Raw genomic sequence first — 16,383 nt, 5'->3', positions numbered from 1 at the left:
CTGGCCCCTTGGCAAAACTACAGGATTATTATTTATGTCTCCCTTATTTATAACTCGGCACACTTTTATCGAGTAGTTGTTTTCAAGATGTCATAAATAATATTCAGTTGGCTATGAAATTGTAGAGAAATTATTAAAGATGATCTATTCTATAGAAAGAAAGGTTTTTGGGTTTCTACTCCTCTATTAACCGACCCAGGAACTGAAGGTAAACGACCATGTTCGATGAAGGGGTTCTGGATCAGTTGGCAACTGGTGGTCCTCATCTTCAGCGATGAGGCTCATTTCTGGATGAATGAAACGATACCAATCCACATGATATTCAAGAGCATCCAATGCATCCCAAAAAGTCACTGTTTGGTGTGGATTTTGAGCAGGCGGCGTCATCAGTCCATATTTCTTGGAGGACGATGTTGGTCAGGCTATCACTGTCAACGGCGAGCACTCTAGGTCAAGGATTACCAACTTCTTTTGGCCTGAATTGGATGATCTGGATATCAACGACATGCAGTTTCAACAGGACGGCGCTAGATGCCACACAGCTCATGCCACATTGCATATTCTGCATGAGCGATTTAAAGCCATGTTCAACTCATGTGGAGGTGATGTGAAGTGGCCACCGAAATCATCCGATTTGACCTCGTTAGATTTTTTCTTGTGTGGTTTTCTCAAGTCGCTTGAGAAACACAAAGCCACAAAGCCAAACTGAACGATGTTATACCCCACACATAAGTGGCATGAATAGGTCTTTCAAACGAATGAAAAAATTTGCACCAACTTCAAACGTGTGAATAAACCATCAATAATTATCCTCGAATCCCTGGTTAGAACTGTTCCAATTATAAATTCGATAATTCATCTCAATAGTGATTCCTCAAAGTGTCACGTGTGTCTCAAAGCGTAACAGCGTATAGTCTACGTAAGAGCATTCTTTCATTTTCAGTCCAATTATTGATAACACTCTAAAGGTGCACTTGTTGGTAATCTATGTCGTGGCAACGCGAATCATAGGCAGCTTTGAAGGGTATATTCGAGATTGGGGGGAAAAGCTTTATTAAGGATATGATTGTGAAGTAAGTGAAGAGGATAAGTACGTAAATGCACGGAAAAAAGGGGAAGGTGTAAAACATAATTTCAGATTCTTATCTCCAAGACAGAACTGTAGAGTGACTGCCAGAAAAAGTGGGGTCTCGTGAATCATATGAACGGGTTTACAAGGTGAGATCTGACGAATAATGCTTAGCTCTGAGATGGGAATAAGGAAACAACAACTTTTGAATGTGTTTCATTTCTGGGTTAGAACAAAGTGGTACACCAGGAAAAACATCTTGTAAACTTGATAACCAAGTGTAATGTATACCCAGAGACATTCTTGATAGCTATTGCAGAGTACCACAATGATATCTCTACGAATTAGGCACCAAATCATTCGGTATCACAAGTAAAACCATTCTGTTGAATACCTCTACTTGCCATTAATTCATACGTAACTGAAATTACAATGAAATAAAATACAAACAACAATCAAAAAATTGAACTATTATAACAAGAGAAATGTCATAAAAAGCAAAAGTTTATTTTTTTTCTGAAAGTTCTGAACGTAAATTGTACCTTAAAAACGATTTGATTTATTTTAAAAAGAGTTGAACTCAATAAAAATATCTTCAAATCTTCAAATTATCTCGAAAACTAATCGTTACAAAAATTTTCTTTTAACAGAGTTGTAAAGGTATTCGAAAGACCTTTAAAACAAGGTGCCACTCGACCTACTTTCCCTATCTAATTAAGGGTCGTCGGACGCACCCCTCCGAGGGGGTGCGTACTATAAAAAATCTGATTAATCTGAAAGGTGTCCCCCTTTAATTAAAAATCGACGTGTCCGAGCTTTTTTCAAAAATCTTACTTTTTATATTCAAAAACGGCTCTGTTAAGTTTTTGTTGTTACACACTGTATGATGACAAGCTTGAACATCGTATTGTAGATCGTACTTTTGTTTTTAAGGCTCAGTATAGACCGTCTGTTGATCCGACCCTCGATCTTTGCCTTCACGGTTGTAATGTGCGGGTTTCAGGTAAGCTTACGGTCTCTCAAAAGTTGGAGGTACTTCAACCGCGCTTGCCAGTCGATCTCCCTTCCAGAGATTTTCACTTTTCTGGCCCATGGTTATCGCCATTCGAGGAACCAGCGCTCGAGGTCGTCCAATGCACGTTGCATGTAGACGATCCCAAGCTCCCGACCCATGGAAGATGAGAGGAGAGCCGTGTCATCGGCGTAGAGAGATATCTTCACTGGTGTAGAGACAGTACAACTTGGGAGAGAGCACAGCCCCCTGTGGCACTCCGGCGAGGATCTCTCTGTTGTCAGACAGAGAGCCCTCTACTCTGACCTGAAATGTCCTGTCTTTCGGGAAAGACCCAATCCACCGGATCAGGCCCCAAAGCAGGTCGAACGCGATTAGCTTATGCAGAAGGCCTTTGTGCCATACACGGTCGAAGGCCTTCGAGATGTCTAAAAGGACGACATGAACTTTACGATTTTGATTCAGCTCTGCGATGGTGTTTTCGACCAGTCACAGTGCTGGGAGCTCAGTGGAGTGATCTTTCCTGAAGCCGAATTATTCATCAGGCAGAATATTTCAGTCCTCAACTTCTTCGTTGTGTCTTTGCAGAACAACTCTTTCAGCCAGCTTAGCCGCCGACGAGAGCAGACTGATCGGGCGATAATTCTGCGGGAACAGCAGGTTCTGACCGTGTTTTGGATCTTGACAACGATCGTATGCTTCCACCTTCTGGGGAAGTACCTGAGGGCCAACGAGCTGTTGATAATTTGTAAGAGGTTTTCGACGCAGTTTTCCGGAAGCCTCTTAAACAACTTATTGGTTATTGAAACGACCCACAGAGCTTCCTTGGCCTTTGCGGCCCTGATATAACCCTTTGGACTGACTCCTCCGAGATCTGACTATCTATAGGTCATTCAAGTGCTTCCACCTATCCCCTCTTCCCTCTCTCTGCTTCATTGCTTTTAGCAGGAGCTGACCGTTTGGTGGTCGTGTTCCGCTTGTTTATGGGTTTCCATATGTTGCGTATCTCTACGCTAGCTTGGCTAAATGCGTTGTTGGACAACATATGTGGGGCTTCTTTGAATTTTCTCCTAAACCAGTGTTTTCCTCGTTGTGGATGATTTCAGCTTGAGACCAATTGATGTTATGTTAATGAGTTCAAACATGCTCTGCGACTCCTGATTTGCTGGTTTCTCCTCGCTGTGTGTGTTTCTTGTGCTCGGTAATGCGAACTCTCAATGGCCTCTTAGTTTCACCGATGGATGATTCTCCGCACTCACAGGGTATCCGGTAAATGCAATTCTTGGAATCGCAATCCGCGTTTGGTGGTCTGGTTTTCGTGAGGCTGCTACTGATAGTGTTACCGGATCTGAAGCAGGTTCTGATGTTGTACTTGGAACCAATTCTTCTTATCCTCTCCGATAATCCTCTGTTGTAGGGAAGTACAAGTACTGGTTGAGGCGGCCTCTCTTCCTTGCGAGGCTCCTGCTGACTTTTAGCGAAAGTCTGTTCTATCATCACTATGGAGTAACCATTCCGTTGAAGGTCATTTTTGATGGAATATGGAATCATAATGGCATCAATAGGTCTTTGAAACGAATAAAAAATTTCGATCTTACACACTTTGGTTTATTTAAATTCAAAGATAGGAAGTCCCAATAAGATCACAAAACTACATATTGTGTCCAATACTGTATTGTTTTCAATGATCCCGAGTAATCCTCAAGAACTGATTCGCAGTGCCACCAATGGTTTAGGTGAGGCGAATTCAAACATGACGTGATCTCCTCAGAACAGGTTCTTAGCCATATTTTTAGCGATAAACGTAGAATGCCTTCCAGACAATTCAGCATTTTATAAGAAACTTGTTACGGTCTACATAATAATATGGAACTAAACGTTGCCTTTTGGGCTATCATCAACAATTTTATTGCGTTTTGAAAGGTTTAATGCTACGGTGACGAGATAAATCTCATCATTAACTTTTACGTATTGTATAAATAATGTCGGTGGTTTCAAAGAGATGTGATTTAAAGTTTCTGGGAGGTAATAGCCCGGTCGTTATAGGCAGAAATAGATCGCTTAAAATAGTTAACCTTTCAACATTTGTTCAATACAATTTTTGGTGAATTGGTGGCAAAAATAACATCACGTGAAGCAGAATAAACAAGTGGTTTATTTGCAACTTTTACTCTGAGGCAACCAGTTGAAACACAGAGTATTTGTGACTAAAATGCACTGTTTCGATCCGCCCTGGTTCTCATCAGGGGTCTTTCGAATGGAAATGGCATTTGAATGGGATTGAAATCGTTCTTAAGTTTCATTTCTGGAATTTATACTGATAGGATTTAAGAATTGAAAAGTAATTTTCCAATAATTCAATAAAAACAACGAAATCTTCTGCATTATGAATAAACAAGAGATAAACCTTGGCCACCAGTGACCGTTCTCTAAAATGTACTTAGGTGAATATTTATAGAACAAATAAATAATGAATTGATGGCAAGGTCACACTCGATATTACGGTCTATTATTAGGATCTTCGAGTTTATGTACATAACTAATTGGAGCTGAAAGGTTTTTTGTGAGGGCTCACTAGAAGATTAATTAACATATCAAAAATGATTGACAGGAGATGGAATTGAACGTGATTATTTCCCCGTGGAAAATAATTCGGTCAACTTGTTTGTTATACATATTTAGATGAATAGTTAATCAAGCGGAACACCCGTTTCGTTATAAAAAATCTACTTCTTTCACGAAATTTTTTATGATCACTCTCAAAAGCGGTGATAGTTTTAGGTTATATGCTCACTGCCAACAGTATATGTCTATCGCACACTAAACACTGAGTCATGCAAGAGTGGAGCCTGCCTGCCACTGTCTATTCGGTTTGTACTCCAGAAATCCTTTGTGGAATTGCACCAGATATAATACATACATAGGAAAGCTACACAATATAGTTGTGGAGAGTGCTCTGTTGGGATATTTTGTGATCTCAGCAGGACATTCGACTGTGTGGATCATGATATTTTGATAAAGAGGCTTTACCATTATGATGTGAAAGATAATGCACTGACATGGATTACAAGCTTCCTACAAAATCGCAAATAGTATGTATGTTTGAGAAAAGAACATAGCAATCTCAGTTAAGGGTTACGAATTCTATATTAAAAACTACAAAAACTACAAAACAGAGGTATGCGAATACTGTTAAAGTGCAACAAATATACTCCTATTGCAACAATGATTGACGCGTTGAACTGGTTGACAATAAAAGACAGATTATACTATTTTTCAATGATTTTCATCTTTAAAATACTTACTGGTCAAATAGCACCTTATTTCAATGAATTTATCAGTTTCAACCATCAAATTCATAACTATCCTACAAGAGGTAGCAGTGACCTGTGGGTTTCAAGAACTAGTCTCTCAAGAACAATGAACTCGTTATTTCATAAGGGATTATTGAATTATAATAAACTTCCTATCAACATTAAAAAAAGCAATTCACTCCAACAATTTAAACACTCCCTTATGGAATATATACGATCACAGAATTATTAGATTAAGATCTGCATCTATTGTTTTCTTTTCATTATCCATTTTCCCACTAGTACATTTTCTTATTTTCGCATGTTATATCTAATACTATATCTAACATCTAATAATATTATATATTTCGTCTAGAATTTTATTTAATATTCACAATCATATTACCATTTGTATATTAGGATGTCTATTTTGAATAAAGATTATTATTATTATATTATTATATTAGCTGATATTAAACAGGTGTTCCACAGGGATCTGTTACTAGGTTAAGATACGTTAGATATACGTAGTCCGTTGAAGCATCCCGCTTGCCCACCTGATATGAGGCGCTTTGATTTATTTGTGGAATTCGTGAAATTTGAAGTATACTTTATACAACTTTATACAACCACCCTTCATTCCAGAACTCATGGATAAATTATTGACAAGAAATGAATGGTGAACAATTTCAACATTCATTGGAATATTTCACCGAAATTTTATTAAAACTATGAAGATATATGTCGTTTTTGAAGGTTCTTGACAAGAATATAAAACTGCTAGTCACTCAGGAACGGATGTTCCGATTTCGAAAAATAAACCAATGCTAGATAGAGAATTGAAAGGACTAAACGTGGTATAAAAGACGCCTTTTTCAGTTGAAAGAAAAAGTTGATAACGCCCTTTCGGTCACGAGTGACTATTTTTTTCCTCAGTAAGCAGTCTTTTTCGGTAATATTAGATACTTCTTTAATTAGCTCTATTACCTTCTTATCAAATTTTGGAAAATTATTTTTACGCCTGATGCTTTGTTTCAGTTTTTCCCAAATCAACTCGATGGGATTGAAAACATAAAAACAGGGGAAAGTCTCAGTATGGTGAGTCCATACTTTTCATCAATTATCTCAAGGGCATACACCTTTTCAAATGTTTTTGTCCGTAAAGCTTCAGGTAGTTGGTTTTTGGTCTAGTAATCTTCAAAATACAAATTGTTATCCATTAAAAAAACTTTGTGTTTCATCTTTCCTCGAATTTTTATTTGGTACTTTGATGAACTGTCGCGAATGATAGGAAGCGTTGTCAAGAACTACTACATTATTCGTATCCAAATTTGGGATCGGAACACATCCTCTACTTCCTCCGCAATGCACAATGATTAGTCGTAATCCTTTGTTCGCAGGCATGTTAGGCGTAAACATTTTCGAACCATCAGTCCACCCTTTCGTAAATGTGTCGTGAGGGTCATACCAAGTTTCGTTCAAATAGGAAATTTGCCGTTGTTCTTGTCTATATCTAGTTATTTGTTGTAAGTATTTGTTACGCAATTTCACTATTCGTCTGCTTTCCATAACTGCTTGACGTTTGTTTATTATTTTAAATCTAAATCCTAGTTTCTTTATCCAATTCTGAAGAATCTTGTCACAGAAGCTCACGTTATGGCTGGAAGTATTCAATTTCTTCCTTATGATTTCAGTTGTAACAATCTCCTTGCTTTTGTAACAGTCGTATATTGTTTTTTCAATGATTTTATTAGATGAACATCTAAACGTTTTGGTAATCCCGTATCACATCGCGTCTTGCGTTCAAAAGGTTTGTTTTTGACTATTTTACGTTTAGTTGAGAAAGGAATTTCGGTCAAATCTGATGTTGCTTGTAATAGTTTGTTTTCCTCGAAGACAAATTTGAGATGCAGATTCTTATATAGATTGAAACATACTCTCTGTATCTCAATATTCAAATTCATCCGGATCTTATTCACTGAAATCTCTTTTCGCATTTTTCACCATCGCTATTGGAATCACTACACTGGAAAAAGTCTGCGTTGTTATCACACTTGTTATTACTATTAGTACTTGTCCAAGAGCGCCCCATTTCAAACAGATAACAAAAATTTTAAGTAATCATAATTGCACCAATATCGAATTTCAACACTCAAATCGCGACTGAACATTGATAACACGACGGCGATAACCATCCCCGCATTCCCGGATTTCGTCACTGTAACATGACTTCAAATTTAATTTTATGACTCTTCAGCCAATCACAAAACTCGGTTAGTAAAAATCATCCAATACAAACCGCCAATTCTACAGTCCACGTGGAGTAGTTCGCAGCCGGTTCATTTCTATGTATTGTTTTTTTTGCCTTTGAGAGTGCCACCAATTTTAAGTGTGCACAATATCGTTTACTTCGACTATACAAGATGAAACTACATGAAGCTACTTTCGAAATTCGAAAAATAATCTTTTGTTTTTCCTTCCAGATGAGTAACCGATCATCATCGAGTGTAAGAGGCACTCAAGTTGCATGGTGGTGCATGGCCATTGCGCTCATCCTCCACGTGTCTTCCGGAAGTCCTGCGAACAGATCACCAGAACTACTGAGTCGTCACCACCTAGCCAAAAGATCCTTCTTCGACCTGCAGTGTCGCGGAGTGTACGACAAAAGTATCTTCGCCAGATTAGACCGCATTTGCGTGGACTGTTACAACCTCTTCAGGGAACCTTCAGTCCATTCCTTATGCAGGTGAGAGATAATTTAGTGAGGCAGTGGAATATTTGACAGGTTCTCGAATCGGAGAAGAGGCTTGAGAATTCTCACAACCTGCGCCTTTCCTGACAGAGATTTCAGTGGGTGCTCTTACCGTCTTCTAACGCGCATCGTATTGAACCGTATGGGTTTTAAAAAAAATGTTCAAATTTCGCGGGCTACAAACCTTCGATTAGCGATTTTTTAATTGTCCACAGTTTCAGCTGTTGGCGTGTTTAGTTTGTTGGTGAGAGGCATAAAATTTTCGTATTCCGCGATTTTCAGAATTCGAAAGAAGAAGATCAAAGAATTTGCATCAAATTTTGAGTAAAAAATGGAATTTAATGCTCAAAAATGTTGTTGAAATTTGACCACAAAAACCCGAGCAGAAGCATCGCTCAGGAATTGTTTAATGACGTCAACGACGAAGGTTTTGCTCACTATTTTTTTAGATTATCGTGGCCTAGTGCACCAGAAGTTCTTGCCACATGATCGTACGGTCAATAAGGAGTAAGTCATGCGCCGCTTGTTAGAAGTAATACGAAGAAAACGCTGATATCGTGGAAAATCAACTCATGGCTTTTGCATGAAGGTAATGCAGCTGCTCACTCTTCATTGCTTGTTCGTAATTTTTTGGCCAAACAGCGTGATCAAGCCTCAACCACTGTATTCACCAGATTTGGCACCCCGTGACTTTTATCTCTTCCCAAGATGGAAGAGACCCGTGAAAGCACGGTGCTTTGCGACGTTCAAGTAGATAAAAACCGAATCGCTGAGATAGCTCATGGACATACCAAAAAGTGCATATCAGAACTGCTTCGAGAATCGAAAAAACGCTGGTTTAAGAGTATCATATCTGAGGGGGCCTACTTTCAAAGGGGCAAAATAAAAATTTATAAAAAAATAAATGTTTTTGTTGTTGAAAAACATATGATTGACCTACGATACCCAGAAATTCGCTGACATCTTGGCATCATCTTCTTTGATATTTTTGAATAACCGCGTTGTTAATCAAATGCAGAGAAGTGGCCTAATAAGCAATAAAATACTTCCTCTGAACGATATTCGATTAACAATTAGTGGGATTAATTTTCTAATAAAACGCGTCTGAACATATGGGTTTTCAGCCAACGCTTTCTCATTCAGTCGTAAAAAATATTACTCATTGCTCTAAGTAGAACAGTCTATTGTATGTAAATAATCGCAATTGCCAAACTTTCCCACATTTCAATGTGTGAACGCTAAGTGGTAATTTGTTACGTACTTTTCAGGCCAGTAATGATGGTAAAAGTTTGTAAAAAATATCTCCGCGAAATGTTTTCAGTACGTGTTACATTTTTGGCAGGGCAATATGGCATCTTATGGTTTTTCGTAATTCTCAATTTTCATGAATATTTGCACATTGTTTGAAAGTAGGGCCGCGGTTGGTTTGAAGAGTTTTTTTCAAAAGAAAGTTATTAGAATCAATAGCCACCGAAATACAAACAGTAGGAGATGACTATACTAACGTCTGCTGGGTCTAAGTGGCCAAAAACAATTCAATTGATCACGAAATTGAAATACTCCAAGTACTTTGCCACATGTGACCCAGTGTACATCCTCCCGAAGAGTTGTCCTCCTAGGTCATCGTCCTACGAGGACGATGTCCTCCAGGAAGGTGGACATGTCACTAGGAGATATCTCCTTTATATCTGCAGGTATAGACCAAGACTCGCCGAAAACACACTCTCTTATTGACGATAACTCCAGACACTCGCATAGGATATGCCTGACAGTTTCATCTTTCTGTTCACACATCTTGCATAGAGGTGTGTCTACGAGCCCCAGATTATGGAGGTGTTTCCCTGACAGTGGCCAGTGAGAAATCCTACTGTTGAGCGTAGGTTTTTCCTGGTCATCGCCAGATATTTCTTCGGCGCCAGCTTCCCAGGGTTTTCCAGGGTGATCCTGGAAAGACTGAATCCTTTGCTTTCTTCCCATCTCTTTAGGGATTGAGCATGGGTGTGACGTTTGGCTGGTTCCGCAATTGTCGAAGTCATCAGGCCGTAGATGCTACTAGATCCTAAAACTCTCAGTCCAGCAGCTTCCTTGGCTAAGGAGTCAGCAGTGCGATTTACTTTACTCCTGTCACGCCCTTTAGCCCTACCGTGGCTTGGGGTCAGTCTTGGTGGCACTCTAGTACTAGTTCAAGGCACTCTAGCCTGTTCAAGGCTAGTAGGTCTTGCCTACTATCAGTGCAGATTGTTATGTTTTTGTCAGAAATTCCTCTTCTGGTTATTTCTTTTGTGGCGATTGAGATACCAGCCAGTTCTGTTTGAACCACGCTGGTATTTTTTCCCATTCCCCACTTAATCCTTAGGATTAGTGATCTGGAGTGTTACTAACGGTTCTCTGGGGGTCTTAGCTGACTTTGGACTTTCTCTGATAGTTTTTTTTATTTGAAAATAACCGCCTACCAACCTTACGGTTATTAGCGGCGGAAGAGATAATTACAACATCATATTTTATTGGACAAGTTCAGAGCACTCAAGTAATTCAAAATCTTGCTTGAAATAACTCAAAGTACCTTACGTTTCCTTCGATATTATGCATATTTCTCTTTCTAATTGAAACACTAGACTTGACTCTGCACTATGATATGTTGTACTGTCACTGCAACTTCACAAACGTGGCACTGTGGTTGATCTGACAGAGATATGAAGTGATTGAGATTTGTGTGTATTAATCGGAGTCGAGTGATCATAACTTGTTCTCGTTCTCAATACTTCCATGGTTCGACTTTGGGTTTCCATTCTCCCAGTTTGAATGGAGTACTCTGCCACTCAACAATATGTTCTTGACGTATTGTTTCAGGTCGGTATGAGGGGAATACATTGTTGTTATCTGGTTTGGGTTGTCGATCGCTTTCCGGGCATAAAAGTCAGCACTTTCGTTTCCCACAATCCCCACATGCGAAAGGACCCAAAGTAGGATGATTTTCCGTTGGTCTAAATATTGGTTTCACGTTGTGTTCCATAAGATTCTCCCAATCTGGTCTGTAACATTTTCAACATAGAGAAGGAAAGATTTTCTCCCAACCAGCCTAGCTGGGGTTACTTTGTCGTTCTCTCTCCTGGGTGGTATGGCCGGTTGAATTCTCCTTCTCTCTAACCATTTCCGTTGAAGGCATTTTTAGGTGTTTCAGTTCCTCAATAAGTCTCCCAGGTTCACAAGTGTTCTTGTGATTTAACGAAATTTGTATCTTCAATGGTGAATTTCGGCCCTAGGCCAAAAGTATTTCCAAAAATTCTTCGACATGTGTCTTTCTCAATATTTCAGGACTGGCAATACAATGTTGGTCTTCTCATTGGAAATAAGATAAGAGGTTCATCAATTGTAATTCCAAGAAGCTGATGTATTAATCTAGTACCAGGTCTTCTTCTCTTTCATTATCAACATCTTCGGCCGATTCAAAAGTTTTGCCCGCTTGTATTGGTCTACTTTAAACTGTAATCTCAGTGGTCTTGATTGGCAAGAAAGTTATCGAAGTGCTGGAAAAGATGGTAAACGGTTGGCGAGAGGTCTGGGCAATATGGTGGACAAAACGTGTTGCGTTTTTGTAAAACTGTCTAGTGAAAATTACACAATGAAGTGTTTTTAGAATACGTTTATTATTCTCTGTCGTATATCCAATATTGAAGCAGGTTCAGTTTCGTACACCTTTTGCTTCAAATAGCCTCATAAAAAAGTCCAAAGGTGTCAAATATGGAGAGCGGGCTGGCCATTCTGTAGGACCTCGACGGCCAACGACCGCGAAAAATAGTACATTCGTCACTAAAACAATTTCACTTCAGAATAAAGTATTCATGCATCAGTTTCATTATCCCTAATTTCAATTTTTTGAGGTGACCTGTTCAAAAAATAAAATGGGGGGACATTAAAGAAATGCACTGTATATTTCGCTGCATATTTCGCTGATTTTCTCACAGTAGGACCCCGATGATGGTCCAATTGCAGAAAGTTATAGCCGCTGACCCCCATACAGTAACCATGGTCTTTTTTTGGTGGGTTTCAGTCTTTGGGAATCATTGTCCTGAACGTCTACTCTTGTAGAGGATCCACTTTTCATCATATGTGAAGATCCGATCCAAAAAATGGTCGTTTTGGTTGCGTAAAAGCAAAGAACAGACCTCGAATCGTGACAATTTCTGTAGATCGTTCAAACCGTGGGGCACCCACTTTTCGAGCTCCCAATACGTTTTAGATTTTCCAAAACCGCATGGGAGCTGATGCTCAGTTCTTCCGCCATCTCACGCACCGTCTGTGATGGTTCAGACTCCGCCACAGTAGAATGAATATTTATTGAGATATGGAGCTACAAAAACACATGACGTTAAAACGGACAAAGATTTTTACACTTCCAATTAATTGAAATGGCGTACATGTCTAAAGGAAAGCCAGCCGCCTGCACCTAACTCTGCAAAAATTCGCTGTCTTGAACAATTTTCCAAGTATCATCCGTGACTACTACGAACACAAATCGAAATCGCAGCCTCGCTGGAATTTCCGGGAACGTTTCGAGATCAGATCGTATGATGGAGATCAGCGTTTTCAGAAGAGGAAACGACATTCCGCGTTGAGTCACATATCACGCCCATTTGCCGGTCCAATAACGACGCAGCACAGGACCGGAGCAAGAGTTTTCAAAGCCATACGACACGGTTTTAGAGATTTTTCGAATTTTGGCCTGCCAGAGGTTTACTGATTGTTTCCAACGCTCATGAAACAGACACAGGTACTTACCAGATACTAGACTATGATAATTATGAGTCTAGAATGTGGCCAACAAAATGCGGAATCAGGTGTATCGATTTCACACTTCACCAATTGATTCTCATTTTGAGGCTGTCTTAAACTCTGCATTTCGTCTTACAAAAAACCGATTACCTACTGCTGATCTCTAAAATAGAATTCTTTATTTAATTGAATAAAGTTACATAACAACACTTCCAAAATACAAATCATGAAATTATAAAACAACAACAAAAATTAATTGGTGCTCCGGGGCGACTTCATTGATTCCAGTGGCGCATTTGCTTTTTCAGCTGCAGGAAAAACCTGCAGTACCACATCATCTGAAGATCTTGATCTGCCATAAAACAAAATGTAGGGTGTCTCCAGAGGCTCCATTAAATTCGGTACATCGCCAGAACAGTGACACGACTATCGTCAAACTTAAACCAGTCCGTTTCGTCTTTGACCAAGGAGCAATAATGACAGATTCAACGCCAAAACTACAGTGAACAATGACTGCATGATGATTATAATAATGGTCTGCTAGATTGAAGTACTCATCTATTTAGAACCTTCGTAACAGTTTGGTTCTTCCATCAGAGGTTGAGTCATGTTTGAAGATCATCAGTGTTTCAGTGTTATTATTAGATTGACTGTTGCCTCAGCTATACTTGTTTTCTTATAACAGCCAGTTAGTTTGGCGCATGTTTTGCAATACAGTCGCTCATCACCTGTTGAAAGTTCCATTTTCAGATGATTCAACAATAAGCTTTGCACGGACTGGTTATTATTCATTAGGAAACGCTAGATGAAGTTCCACAAATTCACATTTCGTTTGGTGAATAATGTGTTGGCAATAATCCTCTTCCTAAATAAATGATTATGAAGATGACGAACAGAGTGAATAATTATTGTTCACTTCAAGAACCATAAGGTACACTCCAAAAAAATACACAAATCAAGCACCCCTCTAGGCTTGGGTGTGTTCCTGAGTCTCATGAATATCATTCACTGAAATACCAATTATTGTTTTGTTATGAGATTTATAAAAATTTGAAACTGACCGTCCATAGAGCACTGTTTTATTTTCTGATCATTTTTATTACAGGGACAACTGTTTCACATCAGACTACTTCAAAGGGTGTGTCGACACCCTACAACTTTCTGACCATATACCAGAAATCATGGATATGATAAAACAACTAAAAGGGGCAAAGGCTTAGGTACACTTGCACGACATTTTTCTTTTATTATTTCTTAACACACTAATTCTATTTTTAAGTTTCACCCTTTTTCATTTCTAACCCGTCTAATTTTTGTTGTCCTCGATTTTTTATTTGTAAAATAATGTACAGGTGAACGTCACAGCTCTTATAATTGTTGCAGTACTATTGGGTCTTTCTTTCAGCGCTTTATATCTTTAAATTCAAATAATGATTTGGCAAAACAGAGTGAATAAATGACAACTAATTCGACAGATGTAGCTTCAATTATTAAAGTTGGGAAGTCCCTGTACATTATTTCAATACGAACACAAATTTTTAAATTTTCATTTCAAGTACACATTTTTTTTTGTATTTTGACTACGAATTTTTGACGATTTTTGACGATACCTGACGCAACTGGTTTACTATTTTTTCAAGAAACCATGTGGGTATTTTGATTTTCCCCGTATTTTTCAAAAAGGTGGATTTTTATTGGACAACTTTTGCAGCAAACCTTCCAACATAATCATTCCATGCATGCAAATAATTATAATATATAGAGAAGTGATTCTATCGAGACCCGATTGTTTTTGAAATCTCGAAGGACATTTTTCTTCAATAAATCGAATCTGATATATCTCGAACATATTATATTTCCAACTGGTCTCTCACTGAACGAGAAATATCAGTTTCGTTTGTTGTTGAAAACAGTGAATTGCAATTGCAACAAATACTCAGTGAACGATATAATCGAGACATTTTGACATACATACTAATCTGAGAATCATTCGGATGTTCGACTATTTGTTATTGGAATTCACTGTATATTATTCTCCGAAATAGTTTCGAAATACGTGAGCAATTCAATTCATAACAGTGGAAGCATACCACAATGAGATCAGGATCCGAAAACGAGAAAAATTAATGGCAAAGGTAGTTAGTTTATTGCAAGCTAAATGTACACAGTATAGTTCACCTTCACATGAAACAGCTATATATTTTTCAGCACTCTATGTGGGCGGATTTCAATTAAGCTCTAGACGGTTTTGTGCGGAAAATATTTTATGTACAGTATGTAATCAACGCGAGCAACAATTCTATTCAACTGATTTTGAACTTGAGACAAAATAGACCAAAAGAAAACATATACGTCGCCAATGGACCCCTATCCAGTACCCCTATTCAGTGTTGCCACTATAAAATTTTCGGGTCTAAATCGACTGACATTTTCTAGGCCTTTTTTGGAATAATTCAAAGTCGGAACAGATACAATTTTCAATTTTATAGACTTCTGGATGTTCCCGGAAATATGAATCGATAGACAAAAATAATATACCATATTTTATTGTTGTATTCACTTATTGTTTATTGTATTCAGTAGAACAGGATCTGATAGAAAAAGTCTAACCATCTTTGTAGATCTGCAACTGCATGGTCTTCAATCAATAAATTGTCTTTCAATAGGGCACCTGGAACATCCTCTGGTAATAATAATGGTATTGAAATAGATATCATAAAGCACTTACAGAATACACTATCAAAACGTAATTACTCGGCAAAAACAAACTGAACACTGAAATGCTATGTTTGTGACAACAGGTAAACATATATAGGTGACAGGTTTCGAACAATTGAACAACCTAAAAAGTAAAACTCCCTAGGTAAAATGACAGGATTTCCACTATTAAACAACGTACAAACTTTATTTTTGTCCATCGATTCATATTTCCGGGAACATCCAGAAATCTATAAAATTACTAATTCTATCTGTTTCGACTTTGAATTATTCCAAAAAAGGTCTAGAAAATGTCAGTCGATTTAGACCCGAAAATTTTATAGTGGCAACACTGAATAGGGGTACTGGAATCGTCCATTAGTGCATCCGAAATGGGTGGACAAAGTAATGAAAACAAAACAACGAACTAATCAAACCTTTTAATGAAGAATTTTGATACATTCTAAAATTCGCGCTACCTGATGTCATTTAAGTTTTGCTTCAAACTGTTCTAATAGACCAGTCAATTTCACAGATCAGCAACAGTAAGACTTTACTGGCGGTGAGGTGTTATAAAGGGCAAACTGAAATATTCACCTTGAAAAGTTAATGCGTAGGTAATAAAAATCTCTGAATAGTCTAACTAGTTAGTAAATTGTATTTAGGAATTTGAAAAACACTTGCTACATGTCAGAAATATTTGTAGATTCTTCGAGTTTTCTCGCTCTAAATAACATTTGCCACAAAAACAAGATACAGAAACAAACTTTTTTGTTTTTTCCTCCGT

The 16,383-nt window shown here is 38.2% G+C and overlaps 1 protein-coding gene across 3 annotated transcripts in view; it reads left to right on the top strand.

The window, feature by feature from the left end:
- Positions 1-16,383, top strand: part of ITP (Ion transport peptide) — a 62,536-nt gene that overhangs the window by 44,185 nt on the left and 1,968 nt on the right. For 2 of the 3 annotated variants that reach the window (XM_074186121.1, XM_074186120.1), the window contains exons 2-3: positions 7,858-8,120; positions 14,005-14,119. In XM_074186121.1, the coding sequence (XP_074042222.1) occupies positions 7,858-8,120; positions 14,005-14,119 (378 nt within the window). The remainder of the gene's footprint in view (positions 1-7,857; positions 8,121-14,004; positions 14,120-16,383) is intronic. The other variant, XM_074186122.1, reaches the window with a different exon arrangement.

This window comes from Leptinotarsa decemlineata, unplaced genomic scaffold (genome assembly GCF_025532065.1).
Source record: "Leptinotarsa decemlineata unplaced genomic scaffold, Ldec_3_MD MMD2_tig00078422_RagTag_RagTag, whole genome shotgun sequence".
In the NCBI taxonomy this organism is placed as follows: Eukaryota; Metazoa; Arthropoda; class Insecta; order Coleoptera; family Chrysomelidae; genus Leptinotarsa; species Leptinotarsa decemlineata.
This window is presented reverse-complemented; position numbering and strand designations above follow the sequence as displayed.